The sequence below is a fragment of the Pleurodeles waltl genome, chromosome 12 (genome assembly GCF_031143425.1).
Source record: "Pleurodeles waltl isolate 20211129_DDA chromosome 12, aPleWal1.hap1.20221129, whole genome shotgun sequence".
Classification (NCBI taxonomy): domain Eukaryota; kingdom Metazoa; phylum Chordata; class Amphibia; order Caudata; family Salamandridae; genus Pleurodeles; species Pleurodeles waltl.
Genome location: NC_090451.1, coordinates 693,608,596 through 693,633,312, shown reverse-complemented (window position 1 = coordinate 693,633,312; position 24,717 = coordinate 693,608,596). Strand labels below are relative to the sequence as shown.

Genomic DNA, 24,717 nt, shown 5'->3' with positions numbered 1-24,717 from the left:
TCAGTATTTAATATTATTAGTTTATTTAGTGCTTTTTCAAAGAAAAAAAAACAATATTTTATTTATCAAAACTACATTTAACGGCGCCAACAAACATTTACTGTCTCTCAGCCCCCAAGACACAACATTTATGTTGTTGGCTGAGGCTATCCTATGCATAAAAAAACTAAAATAATGGAGAGACAAGTCCAGGTACCACGTGCTCACGACTGGCTTGTTTTGCTTGAGGTTTTTAAAAGGATTATAACGTTAACATCCATTTGTGCGAGAATTAAGGCTTGGAGTGTGAAAGAATGCCAAAAGAAAGCCGCGTTGGGAATGGACTGAACCAAAGATCGAGACTGTAATCGTGCATATACCTATAAGTATGATGTAAAGCAGGTCATATGGTACCCAAGAGTTGGTTGGAGGGAGGCCAGGCCACCATAAATAGTCAGGATGGTCAAGATTTGGCGCTTTAAACTTGACTGACTCTTGCATGTCATTACACAGTGGTTTATTTGGGTGTAAAGACTTCCAGGCATATATGATCTATGTGTGAGGGTACGTCTGGTCTGTGAGGTGACTGTGGAAGTCTCAAAGGCACTGCGGTGCTGCCCTAAGCGTCATCACATATATCCTTGAAATAAGCAACCGCAGTGTGTGTGTCTGTGTCACAGTACTCGTGTCTAACAATCAAGTGTCTAGGATGCTGGAGTGTCTCTGCCTTTCATGGCATTACATTTTATGTGGTTGAGGCAATCAAAGCTTGTTGTGTGTCTGCTGTGCAGGAAGATGCATTTTTGTCTGTTTCCAAGGACAGCGCATACTCTTATATGCCTGGGCGCTTATGCTATGCAAATTAACACTTCTATGGTGATACTAAATCGTTGTGTACTTTCGAGGTGATCTACAAAGCGTTCGTTGACTCAGTGTGAAAGGTAAGTGCACATGCATATACCAAATTTCAGAAGATTCTGCAGTGAATGTGTCTCATGCCATCATGTGAAGTGATGTGTGTTCACATGCACAGGGTTACAGATGACGTGCCTCTGTCGCAGCGCCCGGGTGCGTCTGAAGCCCTTGCTTGGCAGAGGTGACTATACTAGTAGGCTGGCAACTGCCACAAGAGATAATCTTGGGACTAGCCAATTTATAAAAATATACACAATAAAAACATATTGACAATGGAAGAGAGCACACTAAGATAATACCCTCCCACCACCTTACAAGAGTTGAACTGAAAAAAGGCTCTGCTTGCAAAGTGAGTACAAACACTGCCCATCTCCCTTTCTTATCGTCCTGTTGGTATGAAGAGTAGGATAGAGTTCAGTATGATCAGGGTTGGGAAGCATAAGAACTATGGTCAGTGTGAGTCAACACCACATACTAGGATGTTCTTTCACCCGAAAGACACTGTCTAAGACTCACGAACGAGGTAGGAGCTCCGACGAACACGACAGTATACAAACCACACACCGCAGCATCACAATATAGTATATAACCCCTAGCAACATAAAGAGTCCAGTTTTATGGCCAATATTTGATTATATACATGTGCCACACACTTGCTCAACATGCAAGGAGCAACAATAACCTCAGGAGGGTCGACTGGCTTCACACACAGGAGTCAGCTGGGCACTTAATCTGCGCTTTTCGGGTGATGCATGTGGATTACAAGAGCTAGCAAGAGAGCTTGAGCAGGTGGGAGCAGAGCCACAATATTAAACTGCAACACGCAGGAGAACAGTAAGGATTCTCTCCATTTGATGCACTGGAGTACGCATTCCCAAGTTAGCTGTAGAGTCAGTCATGTGTCATACCCTTTCCTGTGCTGAAGCCTCACTTACTGCCCTTCAGAAGGGATGGAACGTCTTTCATGTACGGCAGGAGTCTAAGTAGCAGTGAGATGTTCTTCTTCATCTCAAACATTTTTATGGAAGGTCTTGATGCAATCCCTGCACCAGTTTCCACTATAATCAGGATACAACGGATTGTGTCAAAGGCAGCTGAGCCAATGCACAAGGACAAGCTGAGTTGATCACGAAGAGACAGTGTGGTCCCTTTACTATTGGGGCATGAAGCTTAATCTTACTTCCAAACAAAAAAATGCTTTCAGAACTACAGTGTTGAGGTAAGGTTCTAGCCACAAACCACACCACAACTCCTCAGAAGACACTGAGTGTCGTAAGCTAACAAACTCTGAATAATCCTGATTTTGCAGGAGTACTAACAAGGTCTCTGCAAATAGGAATGGTGGATGCACTGTTTCAGCAGTCAGAAAGAGCATCAACAGTAAGCTGCCATTTCTTTTAAGGTACATTAATTTTTGCCTCTGTACATTCTGACATGTAACACTTTTCATGAGGTCAACCCCCCCCCCACCATTCATGTTGGGCAATGTCTAAATACTAGTAATCAGTACAGTACATTTCCAATATGTAAAACCAACAGGATGACATTATTAACCCCAACCCACCGGTTTACCATACAAAAGTGCATTTGCCTCACTTTCTGGTTTAGACAACTGTATAAAAAAAAAAAGCACACAACAGTTAAACAAAGCAAAATATCCAAACAGAAACTGGGAACATGGTTGCATGACTGCTCTCTGTAGCACCGACAGATAAAGGATCTTTTCTGCTCCCTCTTAAAGCTCTCTTCTCAAGCACTACACACTTGTCACACCGTCTGTGGCTTCTGATCCTGTGCCCTGAGAGTGAAGGAGAGGGCCAGGCACAGCACAGTGGAGCCTGCAAACTTTATACTTAATTGCAGAAGCATTTACCCAGAAAACCCAACCCTTCCAGCTTTCATCATCTGTCTGCAATATTTTTGCAGGACACCTATGGTTTGAAAAAACGCTAAGCTCATGGCCCCAAGCATCTGAACAGCTCTTTGATGGGGCTGGCATTTAGGAGTAAGTTATGCTTTGCATTCATCCAGAATTACATTTTCATTTCCTAAAAGTTGTTTCTTACATTGTCACTGTCAGTAAGGATTTTCACTCTATGTTTCTCCCTCTGAGTCCTTCATCCTGTGGAGTCCTGACCAGTCAGGAAAAAAGGATTTCAGACCTTTGCCAAAAAGGAGGGGCCAAAAACCAAAGAGAGAATTACTTTACTGTCACACTTCATAAAAATGTGTCTTGGTGCTGTGGAGGGATAGCTACCAAAGAGATAAATAGAAAACAGACACTGGTACAAATGAAAAACAAAAGCATTCAGTGCAATTCTTCACTAGGAGAGTGCTCATGGTGTGTCAGCTAGACTGCTCATCTGGAAGCAGTTGGCCACATTAAAGCTGCCAACCTGGGAAGGAATGAATCGCAGTCAAAAACAATGGAAGCAGAATATAAAGAAACTAACTCTTCTGGTGTGTCCCTGGGCCTTCAGTCTCATTTACTTGTTTATGTCCCCTTCCTGTGGTTTATATTTGCGCCACCTCTCACTTTCCTTACATTTTCAATTCTCCTTTACTTTTGCTTAGCTTTTTTCTTCAGTAACCCCAACTAAACAGCTCAAAACACTCCCCATTCCCAAGTTTATCCTTTTGGCACCAGGCCTCATTCCATAGTCTGCTAAGATGAAACGAGAGTTCGGGCCACTGCAGAGAGGATTCCCTCAACTCTAGAAGTCACTTTGTCTAGGCACAAAGCTGAAACATCCTCAAAGGATTGTCTTGGGGCACTAGAAGGGTGGGTCTTAGGGGAATCACATCCAGAGCTATATGGCCCTTGAAGACTTTCAGCGTTAGGTGAGTGAAGTAATGTCAGTGCAGGTCCTTTGGGCTTTAAAGGTCTGTGCAGGTGACAGGAGTGAGCCCGTGAATGAGCAGTGTTGGTCCCAGGTCTCGCGTCATTAGTTCCAGCTGCTCGAGGTAGCGCTCATACTGGGAAGTGTCCGCTGGTGGCCGCGGTAGATACAAGAAGCGGACCGCGGTGTTCGCAGCTTGCGTGATCACCAACTCATTCACAGCCCGCAGGTACTCGTCTGTGATTTGTGCAGCGTTCATGTTGACAAAGTTTTCCCCCTGCTCCTCTGGGCTGAGCTGTTTGTGCCAGTGCAGGGCCACCACTGCATCCCAGGGCACAATCTTTATGGTGGCACGGATGCGCAGCTTGGTCAACAACTCTCGCAGCTTTTCCTCCTTCCGGATCCAGCACTGGTCCCCTGCCTCAATGCAGAGGAAGATGCGTAGTCGGGCCGAACGCCATGAAGACACCATAGTCAGGATACAGGCCATCTGAAGCAAGAAGAGGCTGCAAATATCCACATAGCTGGTACTGTCTGGCCGTAGGAGGTTAAGTGGCCAAACATCAATATAACGCCGATCTGGCTGGCGTTTGGCAAACAGCTCCTTCTTGTCCAGCTGAAAGAAGTAGCGTGCCAAGCAAACATTCTTGTGCATCTTGATAGCATCAGAGATGATGGCAACATACTCAGAAGGAGAGAGTGACTTATGGCCCTCGCCGTCCCATGCTGGAGGGAAGTGAGCCTGCAAAGAGGTGATGTCTACTCCGAAGTGGTCATTCTCTTGACTCATGCTGAAGGCAGGATCCTGCAAGAAGTAGTCTTCCGGAATGCTGTTGTCGTAGAACCCGAGCACCAGGGTGTTGGGCTTCATACCACCTGGATAGAACAATAGAAAGACATTCATGACCATTTAAAAGTTTGCAAGAATGTGCCCATTATTATCTAATAAATTGGCATCATGTTTCTATTAAAAACAGTGGAGACGAAACAGTAGGCTTTAGGGGTAGCTTCTATTTTACAGAACAGCATTGAATGAGATATGTATGTGGTTGAGATATGGTGAATTTGCTCATAATGTCCAGCTCACCTTACCATTGAGCTGACAATGCTGGATCAGACACAATCAGAGGCAAACGCAAAATGTACCTGCCTATAACTGGAGTACTCCATCATAGGTATTTTCATCAGAGTAGTGAGTTTTCAAATCCACTAAGATTCAGTAGGATAAGAGCACACAACGAACGCTATGTAATAATATTCAAAATACTTACCTTTGATAACAATTACTGTGGGGAAGTTGGTGGTTATTCCAGAGGGTTGTGTGGGTGGAGGGGGCCGGGGGGGGGGGGGGGAAAGGGGGCTTGTCGGGGGGGGGTTCATAAATTTGTCAAGAATAATTTTTACCTGCGGAAAATCAAGTGGGTAGGTTGAATCCAGCTGGTTGGATAGCGTCCTCTTCTAACCAGTATTCTTCAGGGTCTACAGACAGTAGTCATTGATGTTGGCTTGTCTTCATTGAAAAGCCAAACCGGCCTCAGTTGTACAGCATAAAGTTGGCTGGGATCTGTTCTTGCGTTTAAGAATTTCAGGGTCTTGGTCCTTTAACACCCAAGGGTCGCCCCAGGGCTTTGAAATATGAAAACACTCATACACCCACACTTAAGTTGCAACCCTTTTTCCAGCACTGCAGAAGCCACAGAACGGCAGAACAGAGACAGCAAAACTGGAGTCATCCCTCTGTAAATCAGTCACTGTCTCATCCCTTACGGATATTCCAGTCCAAACAAGTAGGCCCTTGCCACACATGCAATGCTCTGCCCTTCTTTTCATCGGTGAGGCACAGGTCAACCTCTGTAGTACATAGTGAGGCACAGATGCCATATTTATGCAAATGTGTAGCAATTAATTTACAGACAACAAACAAGGCAAAGCTACTAGGTCTCACCCTTTTGCAGTGTCCAAACTTGGAGACATTATGGGAAACAGGCCAACTAAAATAATTTCAGTCATTTTCATCAGAGTTTGGGCTACACCAAACCCAATTCTTCAGATATTTATATTTGAGGCATGCCGTAGACAAACACTGAAAGAAACTGGAGGCGCTTTTGGACAACAACCCAGAGGAGGTCAAGGTTACAATACAGCCAGGAGGAGAAAAAAAAGAATTTCGAACATACCATTTGCTTAGAAGCACAGCAGGCAACAAATTTGGTAGTCTCAGGCCCCAACTGATAAAATATGTGGGCACATTAAAATAATGGCAGGCTAAAAGGGCACCTTATGAGTTAGCAATAACAGCTCAACTTCACTAAAGAAATGTCATTTTTTTTTTTTTTTTTTTTAAAGAAGAACATTCTAGACAGCCAATGTCAACTTCGAATACGTTTGGCACTGGCTGCCAGCCTTTTGGCAATTTTTGTTTTGTCATGGTTTGTGCAAAACCTTATTGTTAGGGAGGCAGGTGGGCCATCATGCCCTTTTTGGTTTAAATAATGCACACATTACCATAGTAGTCCCTGATGCTCAAGAGAACTACTTTGTGTGTGGAGGTGCTCCTTGTGAAAGAACAGCATTCTGTGCCTCAAAGTGAAATCAGCCAGGGGCGGAAGTGTGCTTACCCACCATCTCATGATGCACTGTCAAGGAGCTGGAAGAAAATGTGAATGACAACAGGCTTATGGAAGAAGTCTGGCTGAAAACCCCCATACAAGAACACTAAAAGCACACTAGAAAGCCACCTAAGGAGGACATACAGACTACACTGGTTTACAAATATAGCAAAGTCCTCAATTAAAATACATACCAGCATGACATACAGGAGTGCAGTTAGAAATGCACTTTATTGAGCACACTATAAACAATGGCAACTTCATGAAGAAGTTTCAATCGGATACAATTTGGTCAAGTGTGAAAAAGCAGATGTCAGATAAACAAAGACCACTCCAAAGGGAATTTACACCACCATTAAAAGGAGAAAGGAACTGATAAAGCTGGAACCAGTTAGAAAGTGTCCTGCTATCACATCAGATGCTGGACACAAAGGCAATACAAAAGTAATAAAATATAAAATAAAAATAAAAACTGCCACTGAAAGGACGTACTTTGTATGTGCTTCTTGTGAAAGAGCAAACTGAAGTCATTTAAAGGTGAAGTTATCTAGTGGCGGTAGTGTGCTGATGCCCTGCCCCTGTTGTATGCTGTAGTGGGCGGGAAGCTAAATACTGAAGCCCTTATAAGTAAGTATGTTATACAAATATACTTTTACTGATCAAAAGTTCTTGGCTAACACCAGACCTAAAAATGCCAGCATCAAATGGCCGACAGAGGTTGACCAAAAGCCCACTCTTCTGCACTATGTGTGTCTTGGTAACATGAGGTCTCCAAGAAACAGCTGTAGCAGTCTGTATCGAGACCTAAAAAGTGATGGATGGAGTTAAGTCACCTGATTTGTAACACCAGCCAAGCATTCCTTGTATTCCTCTTTCTAAGACATCTTTCTCCTGTTGAAGGGATACTTATGTAAGAGAAAGGACGCTGTATGAAAGACACGTTAAGGAGACCTTCTGCTCTGGGGAAAAAAGGTGAAGTAAACTTTCCTCCAGAAGAACTGAAGTAAGCTAGAGATACATAAAGATTCCTGGGTTCCATTCATCGTAAAGGAACTCTCCAACCCCAGCACCAACGTCAACGACATCCCTCCATCCCAAGAACTCTGCAACGCACTGTCCACCTTCTTCCACCGGAAGATCACCGACATCCATGACAGTTTCAACACCACTCCCACGCCAGACCCCACCCCGGAAAGCTCCACCTGTGCAAACCACCTGACCTCCTGGACCAATGTCAACGACACAGAGACACGCAAAATCATGAACTCCATCCACTCAGGATCTCCGTCAGACCCCTGCTCCCACCACGTATACAACAAGGCTGACTCCATCGCCCCCCAACTACGGAAGGTCATCAACATCTCCTTCAAAACAGCGACTTTTCCAGAAAGTTGGAAGCACACCGAAATCCGCACCCTCCTCAAGAAGCCCAAAGCAGACCCCAATGACCTCAAGAACTTCCGACCGATCTCCCTACTCCCCTTCCCAGCGAAGGTTATTGAAAAAATCATCAACACGCAACTAACCAGCCACGTTGAAGACAACAACATCCTGGCTCCCTCCCAATCTGGCTTCAGACGAAACCACAACACTGAGACTGCCCTTCTCGCCGCCACAGACTACATTAGACGTCAAATGGACAACGGCGAAACATCAGCCCTCATCCTCCTGGACCTATCTGCCGCCTTCGACACAGTCTGCCACCACACCCTGAAAACACGCCTCCACGAAATCGTTATCCAAGGAAAAGCCCTTGGCTGGATCATCTCATTCCTCTCTGGCAGAACCCAGAGAGTCCGCCTCTGCCTCCCCCCGTTCCGCTCCGAAGCCACCAACATCATCTGCGGCGTCCCCCAAGGCTCATCCCTCAGCCCGACACTGTTCAATATCTACACTCCGCATGCTCCGTAGGATCTTCAAGTGGATCCCGACAGAAACAAGAAGAACGGTGACACAGGCCCTCGTCAGCAGCAGGCTAGACTACGGCAACACACTCTACACAGGCATCCCAGCAAAAGACCTACTACGCCTCCAACGCATCCAAAATGCCTCCGCCCGGTTGATCCTCTACGTACCCCGCCGCAGCCACATCTCACACCACCTGAGAAACCTTCACTCGCTCCCCGTGGACAAGAGGATCACTTTCAAGCTTCTCATCCACGTTCACAAAGCACTCCACGACACCGGGCCAACCTACCTGAACAACAGACTCAGCTTCTACACCCCAACCCGTCAGCTCCACAAACCTCGCCCTCGCCGTCGTTCCCTGCATCCAACGAAAGACCTCCGGTGGCAGATCCTTCTCATACCTCGCCGCCAAAACCTGGAACACGCTCCCTACCAACCTGCAACAGACCCAATACCTACTCACCTTCAGAAGACTCCTCAAGACCTGGCTCTTCGATCAGTAACAGCACCAGGAAATGCTGCACTTGGAGTTTAAGATAGAGTAGACAGCTGTGCGAAAGGGGAGAGATGTGGGCACAAGAGGCAGCATGGGAGAGTTGAAGGACCACAAGTTCAAGGTCAGGAATTACAATTCATTTACTACTCCCGTTTTTCCACTTGTAACATGCAAGTACAATTTTACCACTAAGTTACCACCCTAAGAGAGTGGAAAGGCAGAAGACCTCATCCGTGCCAATTGTCTATTTTTCCGTCTCATCCACTCAACTGCTTTAAGCCTTACACCTCATAACATTGTTCTCCATCTCTTTGTCATTCATCCAACCTTGTCTACGAATCATATTTTTTAAATGCCTCATCAACTATAACAGCGTTTTCCATCCAGTACCCATCCGATTACTCTCTTCCTTAAACTGTTCCACTGCGCGACAGCATTGTTTCTCTAGGGATAAAAGAGCAATGTGTGCGTATGTTTTCAATACATCTGCACCATAAAAACACATTTTACTTCTTGCGAAATAAGATGTGAACTTGGTCGTCTATTACCATTTTGTTTGGTAACCCTTCCACATAATTCTTCCAAAAAATAATACCATCTCTTTCATGCCTACCAGGGCAAGAAACATGACCTAAAGCGAATTTCAAAATAGTCCATGACAAGTAAGGTGTACTTGAGTACCCCCACCAAGCGTTTCATAAGCACCAGAAATATCTGCAGCAAAATTCTTCTAGGGCCCATCTGGATTCTCTACTTTTCGCTCTAGATATAGAAGTGTTTTGCAGGATTTTTCACACTACATGCAGAAAAGGCACATTCTTACCATATCCTTTACATGCCTGTCAATACGCAGCCCCCAAACGTCCATACCCATCCTTCTTTTTTGGCACCACTCCTAAATGAGTGGCCTTTGTAGGCTTAAGGTAAGGCTCAGTTGTGCAAACCCTCTGGAGCCACCAAACAAATCTTCTCTGCAGATGATACCATCAAGCCAAATTACTTAATAGCTACCCCAAAGTATGATAGGATCCCTCCTTCTAGCAGTCTGTTGCTGGTCCATGAAGTTTTTACAAACCCACTCCTCCTAATGCTACAAGCCAACACCTCCTTCACAATATCAGAATAGTTAGACAACCCCTCCCTTTTTTTGCCTTCCCTTTCTTGTAGTAAGGCTGCTCCCAGCACATTATGGCATCTGTAACAATTATGGCTTGCAAGACATATAATATGGTTGGAGGGAAGGTGCCTCAGCTATTGTTCGCTTCAGTTTCTTTAACTCTTTCCCACAAGTCATACCACACTTATCATAGATCATAAATTCAACAAGCATACAGAGAAATCTTGAATAGTACTCCACTCTACTAATCCCAGGATTGATCACAACTGTTTTTTGTCTAAAGGGCTTGGTGACTTCATATCTACAAAATGTTTCTTTAGAGGACGCTCCACATTTACCTATTATGGCCCTCATTACAACCCTGGCAGTCAAAGGGCTATTTTGTCGATTGCACCACCAACAGGCTGGCGGTGCAATCTTGGGAATTACGACTGTGGCGGAAGCGCCACGGTCGCACCGCCGGGACTGGCGGTTTCCCGCCACGATGGTCCCGGCGGATTTAATCCTCCAGGGCAGCGCCGCTTGCAGCGCCGCCAAGGGGATTACGAGTCCCCCTCCCGCCAGCCTTTTCATGGTGGTAGGAACCGCCATGAAAAGGTTGGCGGAAAGGGGAGTCGTGCGGCCCCTGCACGCCCATGCCTTAGGCATGCCTTAGGCATGGGCAGTGCAGGGGCCCCCTGGCACTGCCCCTTGAAGCTTTTCACTGTCTGCATAGCAGTGAAAAGCGCGACAGGTGCAACTGCAAATGTTGCAGGTGTCATCCCCGCTGGGCCGGCGTCCGCCCGCCGGCATGTCGAAATGGCCACTACACAGCGGTTACAACTTGATGGGTGGCGGTTGCCGCCCGCCAAAGTTGTAATGAGGGCCTATGTGTCACAAATCTACTTTTTGACATCAGAGGTGTTGCTCTTCTCTTGGATATTGGCATTCCACTCTTTCTTAAGTAGCTAACAGAAGATTTAAAGTTTCACTGTGTTCCTTTTTATCTGCACTTAACACAAAAATAACGTCATGGAAGCATTTGCCCTTAGATAGACCCTCAAATAAATGCAACCCAGCATTTTAGAAAAGCACAAAGGCTGAAGCCAATTTACATGGTTTATGTTTATCCCAAATGCCCATCCAGTGTAACGAAACAAGGTAGTGTCTTCATGCCATGCAATCTGTTGACACAATCGCAACAGGTCGAGAGTGTTAAATAACCACTTTGTGTCACTAGCATCACATTAATAACTGGCCTAGTCGCTGCAAGCAAGAAACCTGCCTCCGAGGAGGTTACAGCTATCCATGACTCTGCTCCACCCTTTATCACAATTCCAAATTCCATGTTATGGTGTACTTTGGAATCAGCAATGGTCTAGTGAAAAAAAGAAGCTCATGCACTTGGATCAGCCCATTTGACAAATTTACTGCCAGGGGAGAACTGCATCAAGTTAGAGGGGAGGTTTTTGCAGCGTTACTGAGTCACGGGATGTGTTGCATTACACTTACACTCATTACTTGGGACAATATTCTATACAGCCAATGTGTATGTAGGTCCCATGGTCCATAAGTGTGTTCGATGACTTGTTCTACCGAATATGGAGTGCAGAATGAGATAGAGTAAGGTATCTACAGCTATGCAGCACAATGCTCAGATTTTCGCTAAGCAACAACTGAAAATTATGTTTGTCTGTGCATAGGGTGGAATTGTGGGGTTCCTTTAATGTGGCATAATATCTAAATATAACACCACAAAAAAATAGTGGTACAATAACATTGTGGTCAAAACAGACTGTAAAAATAATTGACTTTACATACATATAATGTTAAGTACAAAAATACCGACTACCAAAATATTGTGGTCCAAACGAACAAGTTACTTACCTTTGGTGACACAATTTCTGGTGGGTACTTTACCTAACCGCAGTTTCTTCACCTTTAGAAGTCCCCAGATGTTAAATTGGATCTGGAGAATTTTACAACAAGCCTCGTGTCTCTGCTTTGACTCAGTACATTTGCAAAAGTGATGGAGCACAACTATCCTTTAAGTGCCACAACTGCGGGCTGGCATCAGTTTCTTAATCACTCTCCTTCCACACTCTTAGAAGATGATCACTTCGAACACGTTGCAGGTGACAAAACACAACTTATGATATAGGAAGGTGGAATGGTAGTGGGGAATCGAAGTTTAGATAGAACATCCCCCATTAAGAGCATTACCAATCTTAATTAACTTGTTTTTCTGATGAATAGAGCTAACCGCAGATTTCTCACCTTTAGAATAGATTGCACTGCGGTACCTCACAAAAGTGCAGGGCCTGAGGAATGGGCTTAGATAAGAACATATTATAGGTCTGAGCATGCAAAATGCCTGGCTGTCAAGGCAGTAGTGTATTGTGAACTCGTGCGCCAGCACCTGCGCTCTGAGCTGGCAGATGCCCACAGCCAGGACTGCATCTGTAGCAGCCTGGCTATGGTTGAATGAGTTTGCAGGCCTTCAGAGAATTGCTTCATGATGAGCACGTAACACGTTGATGCAAAGGACGATCAATCTTAACAGTGTAATTTTCAGCACATGTTTCCTTTTTTTTTGCTCCACAGAATCCAACACAAAGCTAATGATCCATGCAGGTTCTTTTGTACGGTTAGTGTTGAAAATCAAGGCCCTCTTAGGTAAAAAACAAATGCAACCTCTCTTCTTTTGAAGAATGAGGTGGTACAAAAAACATTGCTATAGGGACAGACTGTGTAATGTGATATGGTGTCACCACTTTGGTTAAGAAGGGTGTCAGGGTTCTCAGCAATATTTTATCCAGAAAGAAGGTAATGTAGGGCAGTTGCACCTACAGTTCACTCCTGAAGCGCACTGTGGTGATTTCCAAAGTGTTTTGAGCATCAGTAGTTACAGTGAGCAGCTGTGCATCAGCTTAAAAGGCTAGCACATAAGCAAAGTAAACACCAAGTTCAAACTCCATTGTGACATGACCAACCGCTTTAAAACATACTAGTCAGATCTTTGATAAAGCGCATCACAGCAAGCAATGTAAATAAACCCTCTATCAGGTGAACACAAAAAAAGGGCAAAAGCACTAATATAATCCTTAACTGTTGTGACTGCAAGACCTTGCTAAGCCACCAATAAAGCATATGGAAAATGTCACTTACCCAGTGTACATCTGTTCGTGGCATGAGACACTGCAGATTCACATGCTTTTCACATCCCGCCATCTAGTGTTGGGCATCGGAGTGTTACAAGTTGTTTTTCTTCAAAGAAGTCTTTTCGAGTCACAAGATCGAGGGACTCCTCCTCTTTCGGCTCCATTGCACATGGGTGTCGACTCCATCTTAGATTGTTTTCCCCGCAGAGTGTGAGGTAGGAGTTGTGTATTATAGTAATAGTGCCCATGCAATGGAGTAAATATGTATGTACATAATGTGGTTTAAAGTGATATATTTACAAATTTACAAATGTTCAAGATCAACTTCGAAATGGCTACAGGCTCCCGGGGAGGCGGGTGGCCGCATGTGAATCTGCAGCGTCTCATGCCACGAACAGATATACACAGGGTAAGTGACATTTTCCGTTCGATGGCATGTGTAGCTGCAGATACACATGCTTTGCATAGACTAGTAAGCAGTTATCTCCCCAAAAGCGGTGGCTCAGCCTGTAGGAGTTGAAGTTGTTTGAAATAAAGTTCGTAGTACTGCTTGTCCTACTGTGGATTGTTGTGTTGTTAACACATCCACGCAGTAATGTTTGGTAAACGTATGAGGCGTAGACCATGTGGCTGACTTACATATTTCAGTCATTGGAATGTTTCCTAGAAAGGCCATAGTAGCACCTTTCTTCCTAGTTGAATGTGCCATTGGTGTTATAGGCAGTTCTCTTTTTGCTTTGAGATAACAGGTTTGAATACATTTAACTATCCATCTGGCAATGCCTTGTTTGGATATTGGATTCCCTGTATGAGGTTTTTGAAAAGCAACGAACAGTTGTTTTGTTTTCCGTATTTGTTTTGTTCTATCAATGTAGTACATTAAAGCTCCTTTGATGTCTAATGTATGTAGTGCTCTTTCAGCTACAGAATCTGGTTCTGGAAAGAACACGGCTAGTTCTACTGTTTGATTTAAGTGAAACAGTGATATGACTTTTGGTAAGAACTTCGGATTAGTTTGTAAAACGACTTTATGCTTGTGTATCTGAATAAAGGGTTCTTGTATGGTAAATGCCTGTATTTCACTTTCTCTTCTTAGAGATGTGATGGCAATGAGAAACGCTACTTTCCATGTTAAATATTGTATCTCACATGAGTGCATGGGTTCAAACAGCGGACCCATGAGCCATGTTAACACAATGTTGAGGTTCCACAAAGGAACTGGTGGTGTTCTTGGTGGGATAATTCTTTTTAGGCCCTCCATAAAAGCCTTTATAACTGGGATCCTAAAGAGTGAAGTTGAGTGCGTAATTTCAGATAAGCTGAAATTGCGGTGAGATGTATTTTAATGGATGAAAAAGCTAGCTTTGACTTTTGTAAGTGCAGTAAGTAGCTTACGATGTCTTTAGCAGATGCGTGTAAGGGTTGAATTTGATTACTATGGCAGTAATAAACAAATAGTTTCCATTTATTTGCATAGCAATGTCTTGTTGTAGGTTTTCTAGCTTGTTTTATGAACTCCATACATTCATGTGTAAGGTCTAGATGTCCTAATTCTAAGACTTCAGGAGCCAAATTGCTAGATTCAGTGATGCTGGATTTTGGTGTCTGATCTGTTGTTTGTGTTGAGCTAACAGATCTTGTCTGTTTGGCAGTTCGACATGAGGCACTACTGAAAGGTCTAGTAGTGTTGTGTACCAAGGTTGTCTTGCCCAAGTTGGTGCTATTAGTATGAGTTTGAGTTTGTTTTGACTCAATTTGTTTACTAGATATGGAAGGAGTGGGAGACGGGGGAAAAGCGTATGCAAATATCCCTGACCAACTCATCCATAACGCATTGCCCTGAGATTGATCCTGTGGGTACCTGGATGCAAAGTTTTGGCATTTTGCGTTTTCTTTTGTTGCAAATAGATTTATTTGTGGTGTTCCCCATCTTTGGAAGTAAGTGTTTAGTATTTGGGGCTGAATCTCCCATTCATGGATCTGTTGGTGATCCAGAGAGAGATTGTCTGCTAACTGTTTCTCAATTCCTGGAATGAGCTGCGCTATTAGGCGAATGTGGTTGTGAATCGCCCAATGCCAAATTTTCTGTGCCAGGGGGCACAACTGTGTTGAGTGTGTTCCTCCCTGTTTGTTCAGATAATACATCGGTGTCATGTTGTCTGTTTTGACAAGAATGTGTTTGTGTGTTATTATAGGTTGAAAAGCTTTCAACGTTAGAAATACTGCCAGTAATTCTAAGTGATTTATGTGAAACTGTCTCTGTTGAGTGTCCCATTGTCCTTGGATGCTGTGTTGGTTGAGGTGTGCTCCCCACCCCATCATGGAGGCATCCGTTGTTATTACGTATTGAGGCACTGGGTCTTGGAAAGGCCGCCCTTTGTTTAAATTTATAGTGTTAAACCATTGAAGCGAGGTGTATGTTTGGCGGTCTATCAACACTAGATCTTGAAGTTGACCCTGTGCCTGTGACCATTGTGATGCTAGGCACTGTTGCAAGGGCCGCATGTGCAATCTTGCGTTTGTGACAATGGCTATGCATGAGGACATCATGCTTAGTAGTTTCATCACTATCTTGACCTGTATCTTTTGTTTTGGGTGCATGGCCTGTATTACATTGTGAAATGCTTGTACCCTTTGTGGACTTGGAGTGGCAATCCCTTTTGTTGTGTTGATTGTTGCTCCTAAGTATTGTTGTATTTGACACGGCTGAAGGTGTGACTTGTTGTAGTTGAGTGAGAAACCTAGTTTGTGAAGGGTTTCTATGACATACTTTGTGTGTTGTGAGCACCGTTCCTGCAGGTTGGTTTTTATTAACCAATCGTCTAGGTACGGGAACCCATGTATGAGCAGCCACTACTGCCAGGCATTTTGTAAAAACTCTTGGCACAGTTGTTATCCCGAATGGCAACACTTTGAATTGGTAATATACCCCTTAAGTACTTTTTGTGTAAAGGATTTATCGGTATATGGAAGTACGCATCCTTTAGGTCTAGTGTTGTCATGTAGTCTTGTTGTTTGAGCAATGGGATTACGTCCTGCAGTGTCACCATGTGAAAGTGATCTGATTTGATGTAGATATTTAATGTTCTGAGATCTAATATAGGTCTTAGAGTTTTGTCTTTTTTGGGTATGAGAAAGTACAGTGAGTAGACTCCTCTTCCTCTCTGATGAATTGGTACCAACTCTATTGCATCTTTTTGCAACAACGCTTGAACTTCTAGTTGTAGAAGATCTATGTGTTGTTTTGACATGTGTGTTTTCGGTGGGACATTTGGAGGGAATTCTAGAAATTCTATGCAATAACCATGCTGGATAATGGCTAGGACCCACGTGTCTGTTATTTCCTCCCAGTTTTTGTAGAACTTGGTTAGTCTCCCCCCACTGGTGTTGTGTGTTGGGGATTTGTGACGTGTAAGTCACTGTTTGTTTTGTGGAGTTTTGAGACTTTGGAACTTCCCTCTACTCTTTGGGAACTGTCCTCCTCTATATTGTCCCCGAAAAGTTCCCCGCTGGTATTGGCTCTGATAAGTGGGCCTTGTTTGTGAGGTTGTGGGTTCAGTGCTTTGTCCTCGAAACCCCCCTCGAAATTGTGATCTTCGAAATGTGCCTCTGCTCTGTGGGGAGTAGAGTGTGCCCATGGCTTTGGCCGTATCAGAGTCTTTTTTAAGGTTTTTCGATAGCAGTGTCCACCTCCGGCCCAAACAACTGCTGTCCGTTAAATGGCATATTCAGCATGGCTTGTTGTATTTCCGGCTTGAATCCAGATGTACGCAGCCATGCATGTCTCCGTATTGTTACTGCTGTATTGACAGTCCTAGCAGCTGTGTCTGCTGCATCCATTGCTGACCGTATCTGATTTTTCGAGATACTCTGTCCTTCCTCTACCAATTGTTGCGCTCTTTTTTGGAACTCCTTATGCAAATGTTCTATAAAATGTTGCATTTCGTCCCAATGAGCCCTATCATATCTCACCAACAAGGCCTGTGAGTTGGCAATGCGCCATTGGTTGGCTGCTTGTGCTGCCACTCTTTTCCCAGCCGCATCGAACTTACGACTCTCCTTGTCTGGAGGTGGTGCATCTCCTGAGGTATGTGAGTTCGCCCTCTTGCGTGCTGTGCCTACTACCACTGAGTCTGGTGTTAACTGTTGTGTGATGTACACAGGGTCTGTTGGTGGCGGTTTATATTTTTTCCTCCACCCTTGGAGTTATTGCCCTTCCTTTGACAGGCTCTTCAAACACTTGTTTGGAGTGTTTTAGCATTCCAGGTAGCATGGGGAGGCTCTGGTACTGGCTATGTGTGGACGACAGCGTGTTAAATACAAAGTCGTCTTCAATTGGCTCTGTATGCAGGCTAACATTATGAAACGCCGCTGCCCTTGACACCACCTGTGTGTAGGCGGTAGAGTCCTCAGGTGGTGATGGTCTGGCTGGATAACAGTTGGGACTGTTATCTGACACTGGCGCATCATAAAGATCCCACGCGTCTGGATCATCCTGGCTCATCCCTGTAGGAGTTGGGGATTGCATCACTGGTGGAGTGGCTACCGGTGATGGCTGTGGAGAGCGTTGTGGAGATGGTGGCGGGGTTACTTGTTTAGCCACCTTTGCCTGTGGCTGCTTGTCTTTCTCTTGGAAGGCAAGTTTTCGTTTCATCCGAATCGGAGGGAGAGTACTGATCTTCCCCGTTTCTTTTTGGATGTGGAGCCTTCTTTGGGTGTAATCTGGCTCCATTGTCTCTAGTTCCTGTCCAAATCCATGTGTTTGCATTTGTGAGGACAGGCCTTGTTCCTCTGTGTAGGAACTTGTTTTCGGTTCCGAGGCCGGATGTTTCGGTACCGAAACCTTTTCGGTTCCGACGCCACTTTTTTGCTCTTCGGTGTAGTGATCTCTCGGTGCCGACTTGCTTCGGTGCCGCTCTCTTGGTGCCGAAATTGCTCTGACCCGGTGTCTCGGGGTTGAGTCTGCTCTGTGCCGGTATCTCATCCGGAGTCGGATGACTTCGACACATGCATGCCCTTTTTCGGTGCCGATGCTCGGTCACCTATTTTTCGGGTTAAGCCATGGCCTGCAGGCGGTGGCGTCCCCGGAGCTTTTGTGGTCTTTGCGTGAGTTTTGTGTATCGACGTCTTACTCACGGTTTTCGGCGTCTGTTCAGGATCGACCTCTTCCGAGTCCGAATCCTCGATGGAGAAGGCTTCCTCTTCTTCTTTCATGTGTTTTTGTCCTGTCGGCACAGACGCCATCTGTAGTCTTCTTGCTCTTCGGTCCCTTAAGGTCTTTCTGGACCGAAACGCTCGACAAGCCTCACAAGTATCCTCCTTGTGTTCTGGAGAGAAACACAAATTACAGACCAGAAGCTGATCTGTATAAGGATACTTGTTGTGACATTCGGGGCAGAAGCGGAATGGGGTCCGTTCCATTAGCCTTGAAGACGCACGTGGTCGGGCCGACCAGGCCCCGCCGGGGAATCGAAAACCCCGAAGGGCCACCGGAGCTCTTCCAAATTCAGTGTCGATCTGTTGTAACTAACCCGATACCGAACGCAAACAATACCGTCGAATTTTCCGAGATTTTCACTAACTTTCCGAACCGAAACGCAGAGCGAAAAGGAACACGTTCGAACCCAATGGCGGAAACAAAACAATCTAAGATGGAGTCGACGCCCATGCGCAATGGAGCTGAAAGAGGAGTCGTCCCTCGATCTCGTGGCTCGAAAAGACTTCTTCGAAGAAAAACAACTTGTAACACTCCGAGCCCAACACTAGATGGCGGGATGTGCAAAGCATGTGTATCTGCAGCTGCACATGCCATCGAACAATAATACACCAAAAGTGTGTCCTGCAGAGGGCTGGTATGATGAGCAACATACCAAGCAACACATTTCTCCTTGCGCTTCAAATAGAGAGACTTGGCTGAAGGCTATCACCCTGCAAATATTACATCAAACACTTCAGCTTGTAGACAGAATGCATTTAATTGCCAGCACTCAAGTCTCCATGCCTGAAGGTGTTGGTTGTGGAGATATGAGTGCAGGGCCTTCCCCACTGCCGAGACAGGAGGACCCCCTAAAGTGGTAGTCAGAATGAAGGGCAAATTCTCATGAGCTCTGCGTACCATAGACTTCGGACCCAGTTCGGTGATATTAAGATGACATTGGTCCAGATCTGTGCTGACTTTCCTGAATGTGTATAGGAGACCAGTGTCCCATCACAGTTGAATTTTGTCTCACATTAACTTTCCTGGTGGAAACTACAGTGAGCCACAGCTTTGACACTGGCGGGTATTGATGGTGGCGGACATACCTAAAACAGGCATGCCCCACCAAGTGAAGATATACCACGTCATCTCAAAGTTGAGATGCCATTCGTAATCTACAAGCGGACACCTGCTCAGATCCTCTGTTCTGGGTTTTAGAGAGCCAGCAGTTGTGATGTCTATGAGGACCTGCACTAGCTTCCCCTTGACGGATGGCAGCAAGGTTTTCACAGCCAGACGGATTGAAAAAGCGCTAAAAGACTGATATTCAGCGGTCTCTCAGCCAGACCAGAATCCTCTAATCACCACCTCCCTCAAGTAACCTTCCACCCCAATCAGGCAGTGTTGCAACGGTCTCAAACGTGATGTTGCGGTAGGGAAAGGAGACTGGCCTGTTGTCGGTCTGGTTGGGGCTTTTCTACCACCATAGAAGATCCAGAGCTGTCTCATGCAAAATCTGGATGGAGTCGGAGAGGGAACACTGCTAGGTCCGTTGAAATCTGAGTTTCCACTGCAGGGCCTACATATGCCTTCTAGGGTTCGGCTCAAGAAAGGCACACAACTTAGCAGTCCAAGAAGCCTCAGAACCATTCACACTGAGGCAAAGGACTAGGCCAGAAACATCGGACACACTGTGGCAGTGGCAAACCCCTGAATGCCACCATGTCTAGGACAGCCACAATGAATAGTATTCACTGTGTGGGTCCCAGGTGGGATTCGGCTTGTTGACAGAGTACCGCAATAAATCAGGAGTTCAGCTGTCGTCCAGAGGTGGTCTACAAATGACTGCAGCTAGCCCATTATGAGCTGCAATTATTGAGGTATGGGAACACATGTATCCCAACATCCGAAGGTGAGCAGCAACTACAGATTTAAAGAGGAGCAAGTCTTCAGAGTCAGCCGTGAACCTCAGATAATACCTGTGGAGCCTTTAGTGCGGGTGTATGAAAATACCTTTCCTGCAAGTCCAAGGACACTATCCAGTACCCTGGGCACAGACCAAGAATGTGAAACAGGGTGAACATTTTGTCTTTCTGCTGAAAGACATTTAGAGGGTTGAGGTCCAGTCTAGACCTGAACTTTTCAAGGAAGCAGCATGGGTTGGACCACTACAGTGTATGTGAAGGACGCATACACTTCATGCCATCCTTGTCCAGAAGGTAGAATTCTTGCAGGAAGATTGCAGAATGGTTCACTGAGAGTCTCTATCATGTAAGGGGTGGGGAGGACAGGAAGTAAAAAGTTAGTGTGTAAGGCCCTTTGATTGATTACTAACAACCCTCTCTGTCCGACATGATGGCTTGCCAGCCGGGGAGAAAGTTACTTATCCTGCTTCCTCCCAGCTTAGAATGAGCCTGTGGCTTGTCAGGTGTTAAAAACAGGGAGTTTGAGGAGAGACACTAACTCTGATTCAAAAGGACTGGACCTGCTCTTAAAGCCCAGGTTGGGAGGCGGGGGGGGGGTGGCTGGCACTGTGTCAACCAGCATCCTCGAATAACCTCTAAATTTCCTGTAATGTTGGTGGAGCTCCTTGATGGAAGACAATCTGAAAGATTGTGCTGTGACCCTCCTGTCCTTAAATCATTTAAACACAGAATCAGCCTTCTCTCCAAATAATCTGGAGCCAAAAAAGGGAATGTCTATCAAAGACATTTGGACATCTTCTGAAAACCCAGTTGATACCATTCAGACATGCTTTCTTAGCACTGCCAACATCTCTGCCAACAGTCTGTGGTGTAAAATCCAGCACACAATGTATACTTTGCCACCTCCTGCCCATCATGTATTGGTTGAGCCAGCAAGGCTCTGTGCTCTTCTGGGACAACCGGCAATATCTCATTTGCCATATTTCATAATGCATGGGTGTACTTGCCCATAAGGCATACTGTGTTCAAGGATCTTAAGGCTAAACAAGTTAAAGAAAACATTTGGTTTCTGAAAACATCAATACGTTGTTAATCTCTTTCAGAGTGACTGGTTGGAAGGGCATAAGGAGTGGCTTGCCTGGTCTAGGCCATGCTAGACTTTCAGGCATAGGATGCTTCATCAAAAAAAATCAGGATGACTAGGGGCCTGTCTATGTCATCTGGCCACAGATTAGTTTAGACTAGGTGGTCATCAGTGGTACCTTTGAGGTGACCCATTGAATGGCAAAAGTGGTTCAGAAGAGGTATGACCTGTTGAAGGAACTCAGTTAACAAACTTGTCTTTGTTTCTACAGTAGGCAACTGCAAATCGAGCACCAATGCTACCATTCACACAACTACTACAGAAAAGGTGCTTTCTTCTGTTAGTGGCCCAGGGGGTGAGATTTGCTCAGTCTCTGAAGACGTATCTAGCCCAGTGGTATTTAGTAAATCTGGGTTCAACACTTCATCGATATAATGAGTGAAAGTAAGTTGTTCAACATTTCATCAACATCAGGGCCCTGGGAAACAGTTTGCATACCGTGAGTAGCATCAGATATGAATCAGACTAAGGGGTTTATGGCTGAGTAACAGTTCTACTAGGGTGGTTTAAAAATGAATATGGTTTATTTTTTTCAGTATTTATGCTTCTGGGAAAAGACATCCCTCTGATCCTATGTTCTTTTTTTCCTTTGTTAGGTGGGTCTGGCGATGATCTGCTCTCCGGGTGTAGGGTGGCACGGGATGCTTTCTCCAGCGTTTTGAGCACCAGCGTATGTTCCTCACAAAACAAAAGAAACAGAGGACTGGCTTCAGGTAGGTGTGTCTTGGGGTTTATACTGGGGTAGGGGCACCAGGGAAGTGCAAGTGGAGGTCAGTGAGGGTGGGTTGTTTTTCCCTTTCACAGTGTTTCACCAAACAAAATATTAGTGCTAGTCATGCATGTGTGTGCATTTTCTCATTGGCTGCTTCCACCAGGGGTTACATTTATCCCCAATTAGGGGTTGCGGTTTCGATAAGTCCCTTTCCCAGTCTCCTTTACTGTCTCTCCCTCCTCCTGCCCTCACGCGTTTAAGCACGGCCCGTCCCTCATGGAAATATCCCTGTACCTTGTGGAGGCACGTCCCTCCTCCAACGTGGCAGGGCTGCTCTGTGTTAAGGGTCCCAGCACCTCTCGGGTCTGCTCTCGGACTCCAGTGCTTCTTCTCCTGGCTCTGTCTCGCTTGGGCGCTTCCTTGGGCCCTGGAAACCGAGTCCCACATCTCCACCTCTTAACGTTGATGTTGGAGTGTCCTCCTCCGACCTCCATATGGAGAGTGCCTCTCCGTCCCCTCTCTCAGTGTTTTCTCCCTTTTCTCCTTCCGGCGAGGGCAGGCTCCTGAGGTCGCGACCCCAGAAGTCTCCAGCATCCCAAGAGAGGGTTCTCCCAGCAGTACCCCCAAGGAACACATTAGATGTTCCTCTCTTCGTTGTGCCCCCAGGGTAGATGTCGATCTGCATGTAAAGTGGATCACGGTCCGAATCCAATGCAGCCCTGCAACAAAGGCCTCTGGCTTCACAGTACTGGCAGTAAGGCAGAGGCTGAGAATTAGATACTGATAGTATACCGGCTGGCTGCACTTTTGTAATCTTGTGGCGTGAAATAGGACTGGAGTGGGCTGATGGTGGCTCGGGTAGGAGATTGGAGCTAACACTAAAGGGACTGGTGTGGACCCAAGTTAAAAGTGTGAAGTGGCATAGGTATGGGAGCAGGAATGGGTCCCATGGAGTCACTTGACAACAGGGGAGAGCCTGTCAGCTGAACTTCAAGCGGAGCTCCTAGCGGTTCAGAGGGGCCCAAAGGCAAATCAGAGGGAGCCCATGGCATCTGCAAAACTGCCACAAGGCCTCCTTGAAGGCTGTTTCCTGGGGGGGTGGGGGTAGAGAAAAGCCAGGGGACTTTGGAGTGCAAAGAGACCAGCTGCAAGACCAGACAATTCAGAAAACGCTTCTGGGGCATAATCATTTAACTGACACCCTCACACCTTCTCACCTGATTTTGAGTGACAGGATGAGGTAGCGTTACACCTTCGCTTAATTGTGCTTATGACATGTCTTCTACGTACCAGACGACTTTCACAGGAACAGCCTCTTGAACAAGATCAAGGGCCTCTTTGACCTGAACGGGACTTATGTTTCAACAAAGCTACCTTCTTAGCAAGTTTTGTCCCCATTCCAGAATTGCCTTCTAGTGCTTAATGTCACAGTTAAATACATCGTCTGAGTCACGACCTGACCACAAGCATCAAAGACGCGCGCATTTGGGTTGATGAGCAATATTTCCTTCTTGCATTTGCGACAAGGTTTACTTTTCAGAGGAGACACTGTCCCCGACACCCTAAGGTCAACTCCTACGTCATTGGAAGAACAAAAAAGTTGAGAGTGGAGCTCCAAATAAACGTCAAAGGACGCAGGAAAAGAGGAATGGACATCAGATCAGTGGGGTTTATATGAGGTTATGTTCCATCACTTCCAGGGCAGTACTGTTTCACAATAGAGCCACACTCTGCCACCTGTCAGCACAGCAGAGCACTGATGTAAAAACCTGCAAACCCAATCTGGCACCTGGGGATATTTTAAAGGTGAGGATTCTATGGTTCAAAGTATCTATCAGAATATCTACATTATGATAAGTATGTGTTTAATTGTGATTAACAATTTTAAAAAAAAGTTTGAAAAAATTGCTATATTTATGCTTAAAATATTTAACAATGTAATGTCATTAATAAAATGTACATTTAATCCTAAATCAATGATTAAAAGTACATTTCAATATTAAATTTACAAAATAAAATAATGCTTAAAATATACATTTTAAAGAAAATAATAACGTACAAGTTACTTACCTTCAGTAACCATATATCTTGTAGAGACATATTCTAGTTGCAGATTCCTTACCTTTTATATTCCCCCAGACGTCAGACTGGATCCAGAGACTTTTTCGGCGAGCAGTACCTCTGCGTCAGATGGCACTGGTCGATGCGCGGGCGTCAGTGCACCATCCCGGCACGCTGACATCAGTTTCTTTTCACAGCTTTCCACGCCAGAAGCGCAGAGCAATGAAGAACACGGATAGTGGTGCACCAAACTAGGGCCCTTTAAGGAAAGTTCCGGCCCCTAGAAATCAGTTCACAGAGCGGGAAGGATTGGCGGGTTGGTAAGGAATCTGCAACTATAATATGTCTCTACCAGATGTATTGTTACCGAAGTACATCCGATAGAAACTTCTAGTTGCAGATTCCTTACCTTTTGAATAGATACCTGAGCAATACCATCCCCGGGGGTGGCCTGGGAAGTCCTGTATGACCGAACGACCAAAGTAGCCGTCCCTACGGACCTGACTGTCCAGGCAGTAGTGCTTGGTGAACTTGTGAGGGAAGCCCACGTGGCTGCCTGACAGATATCCAGGACTGAAATGCCACATGCTAACACTGTGGTAGCTGCAGTTGCTCTAGCTGAGTGAGCTCGCAAACCCTCAGGGGATTGCTTCTTTGCCAAAGTGTAGCACATT

At 45.4% G+C, this 24,717-nt stretch overlaps 1 protein-coding gene across 2 annotated transcripts in view; it reads right to left on the bottom strand.

Moving 5' to 3' along the window:
* The window catches only part of SLC12A9 (solute carrier family 12 member 9), a 100,411-nt gene continuing 75,694 nt past the window's right edge, over positions 1-24,717 (bottom strand). For both annotated transcript variants that reach the window (XM_069215556.1, XM_069215553.1), the window contains one exon: positions 1-4,610. In XM_069215556.1, the coding sequence (XP_069071657.1) occupies positions 3,772-4,610 (839 nt within the window). In that variant the 3' untranslated portion in view covers positions 1-3,771. The remainder of the gene's footprint in view (positions 4,611-24,717) is intronic.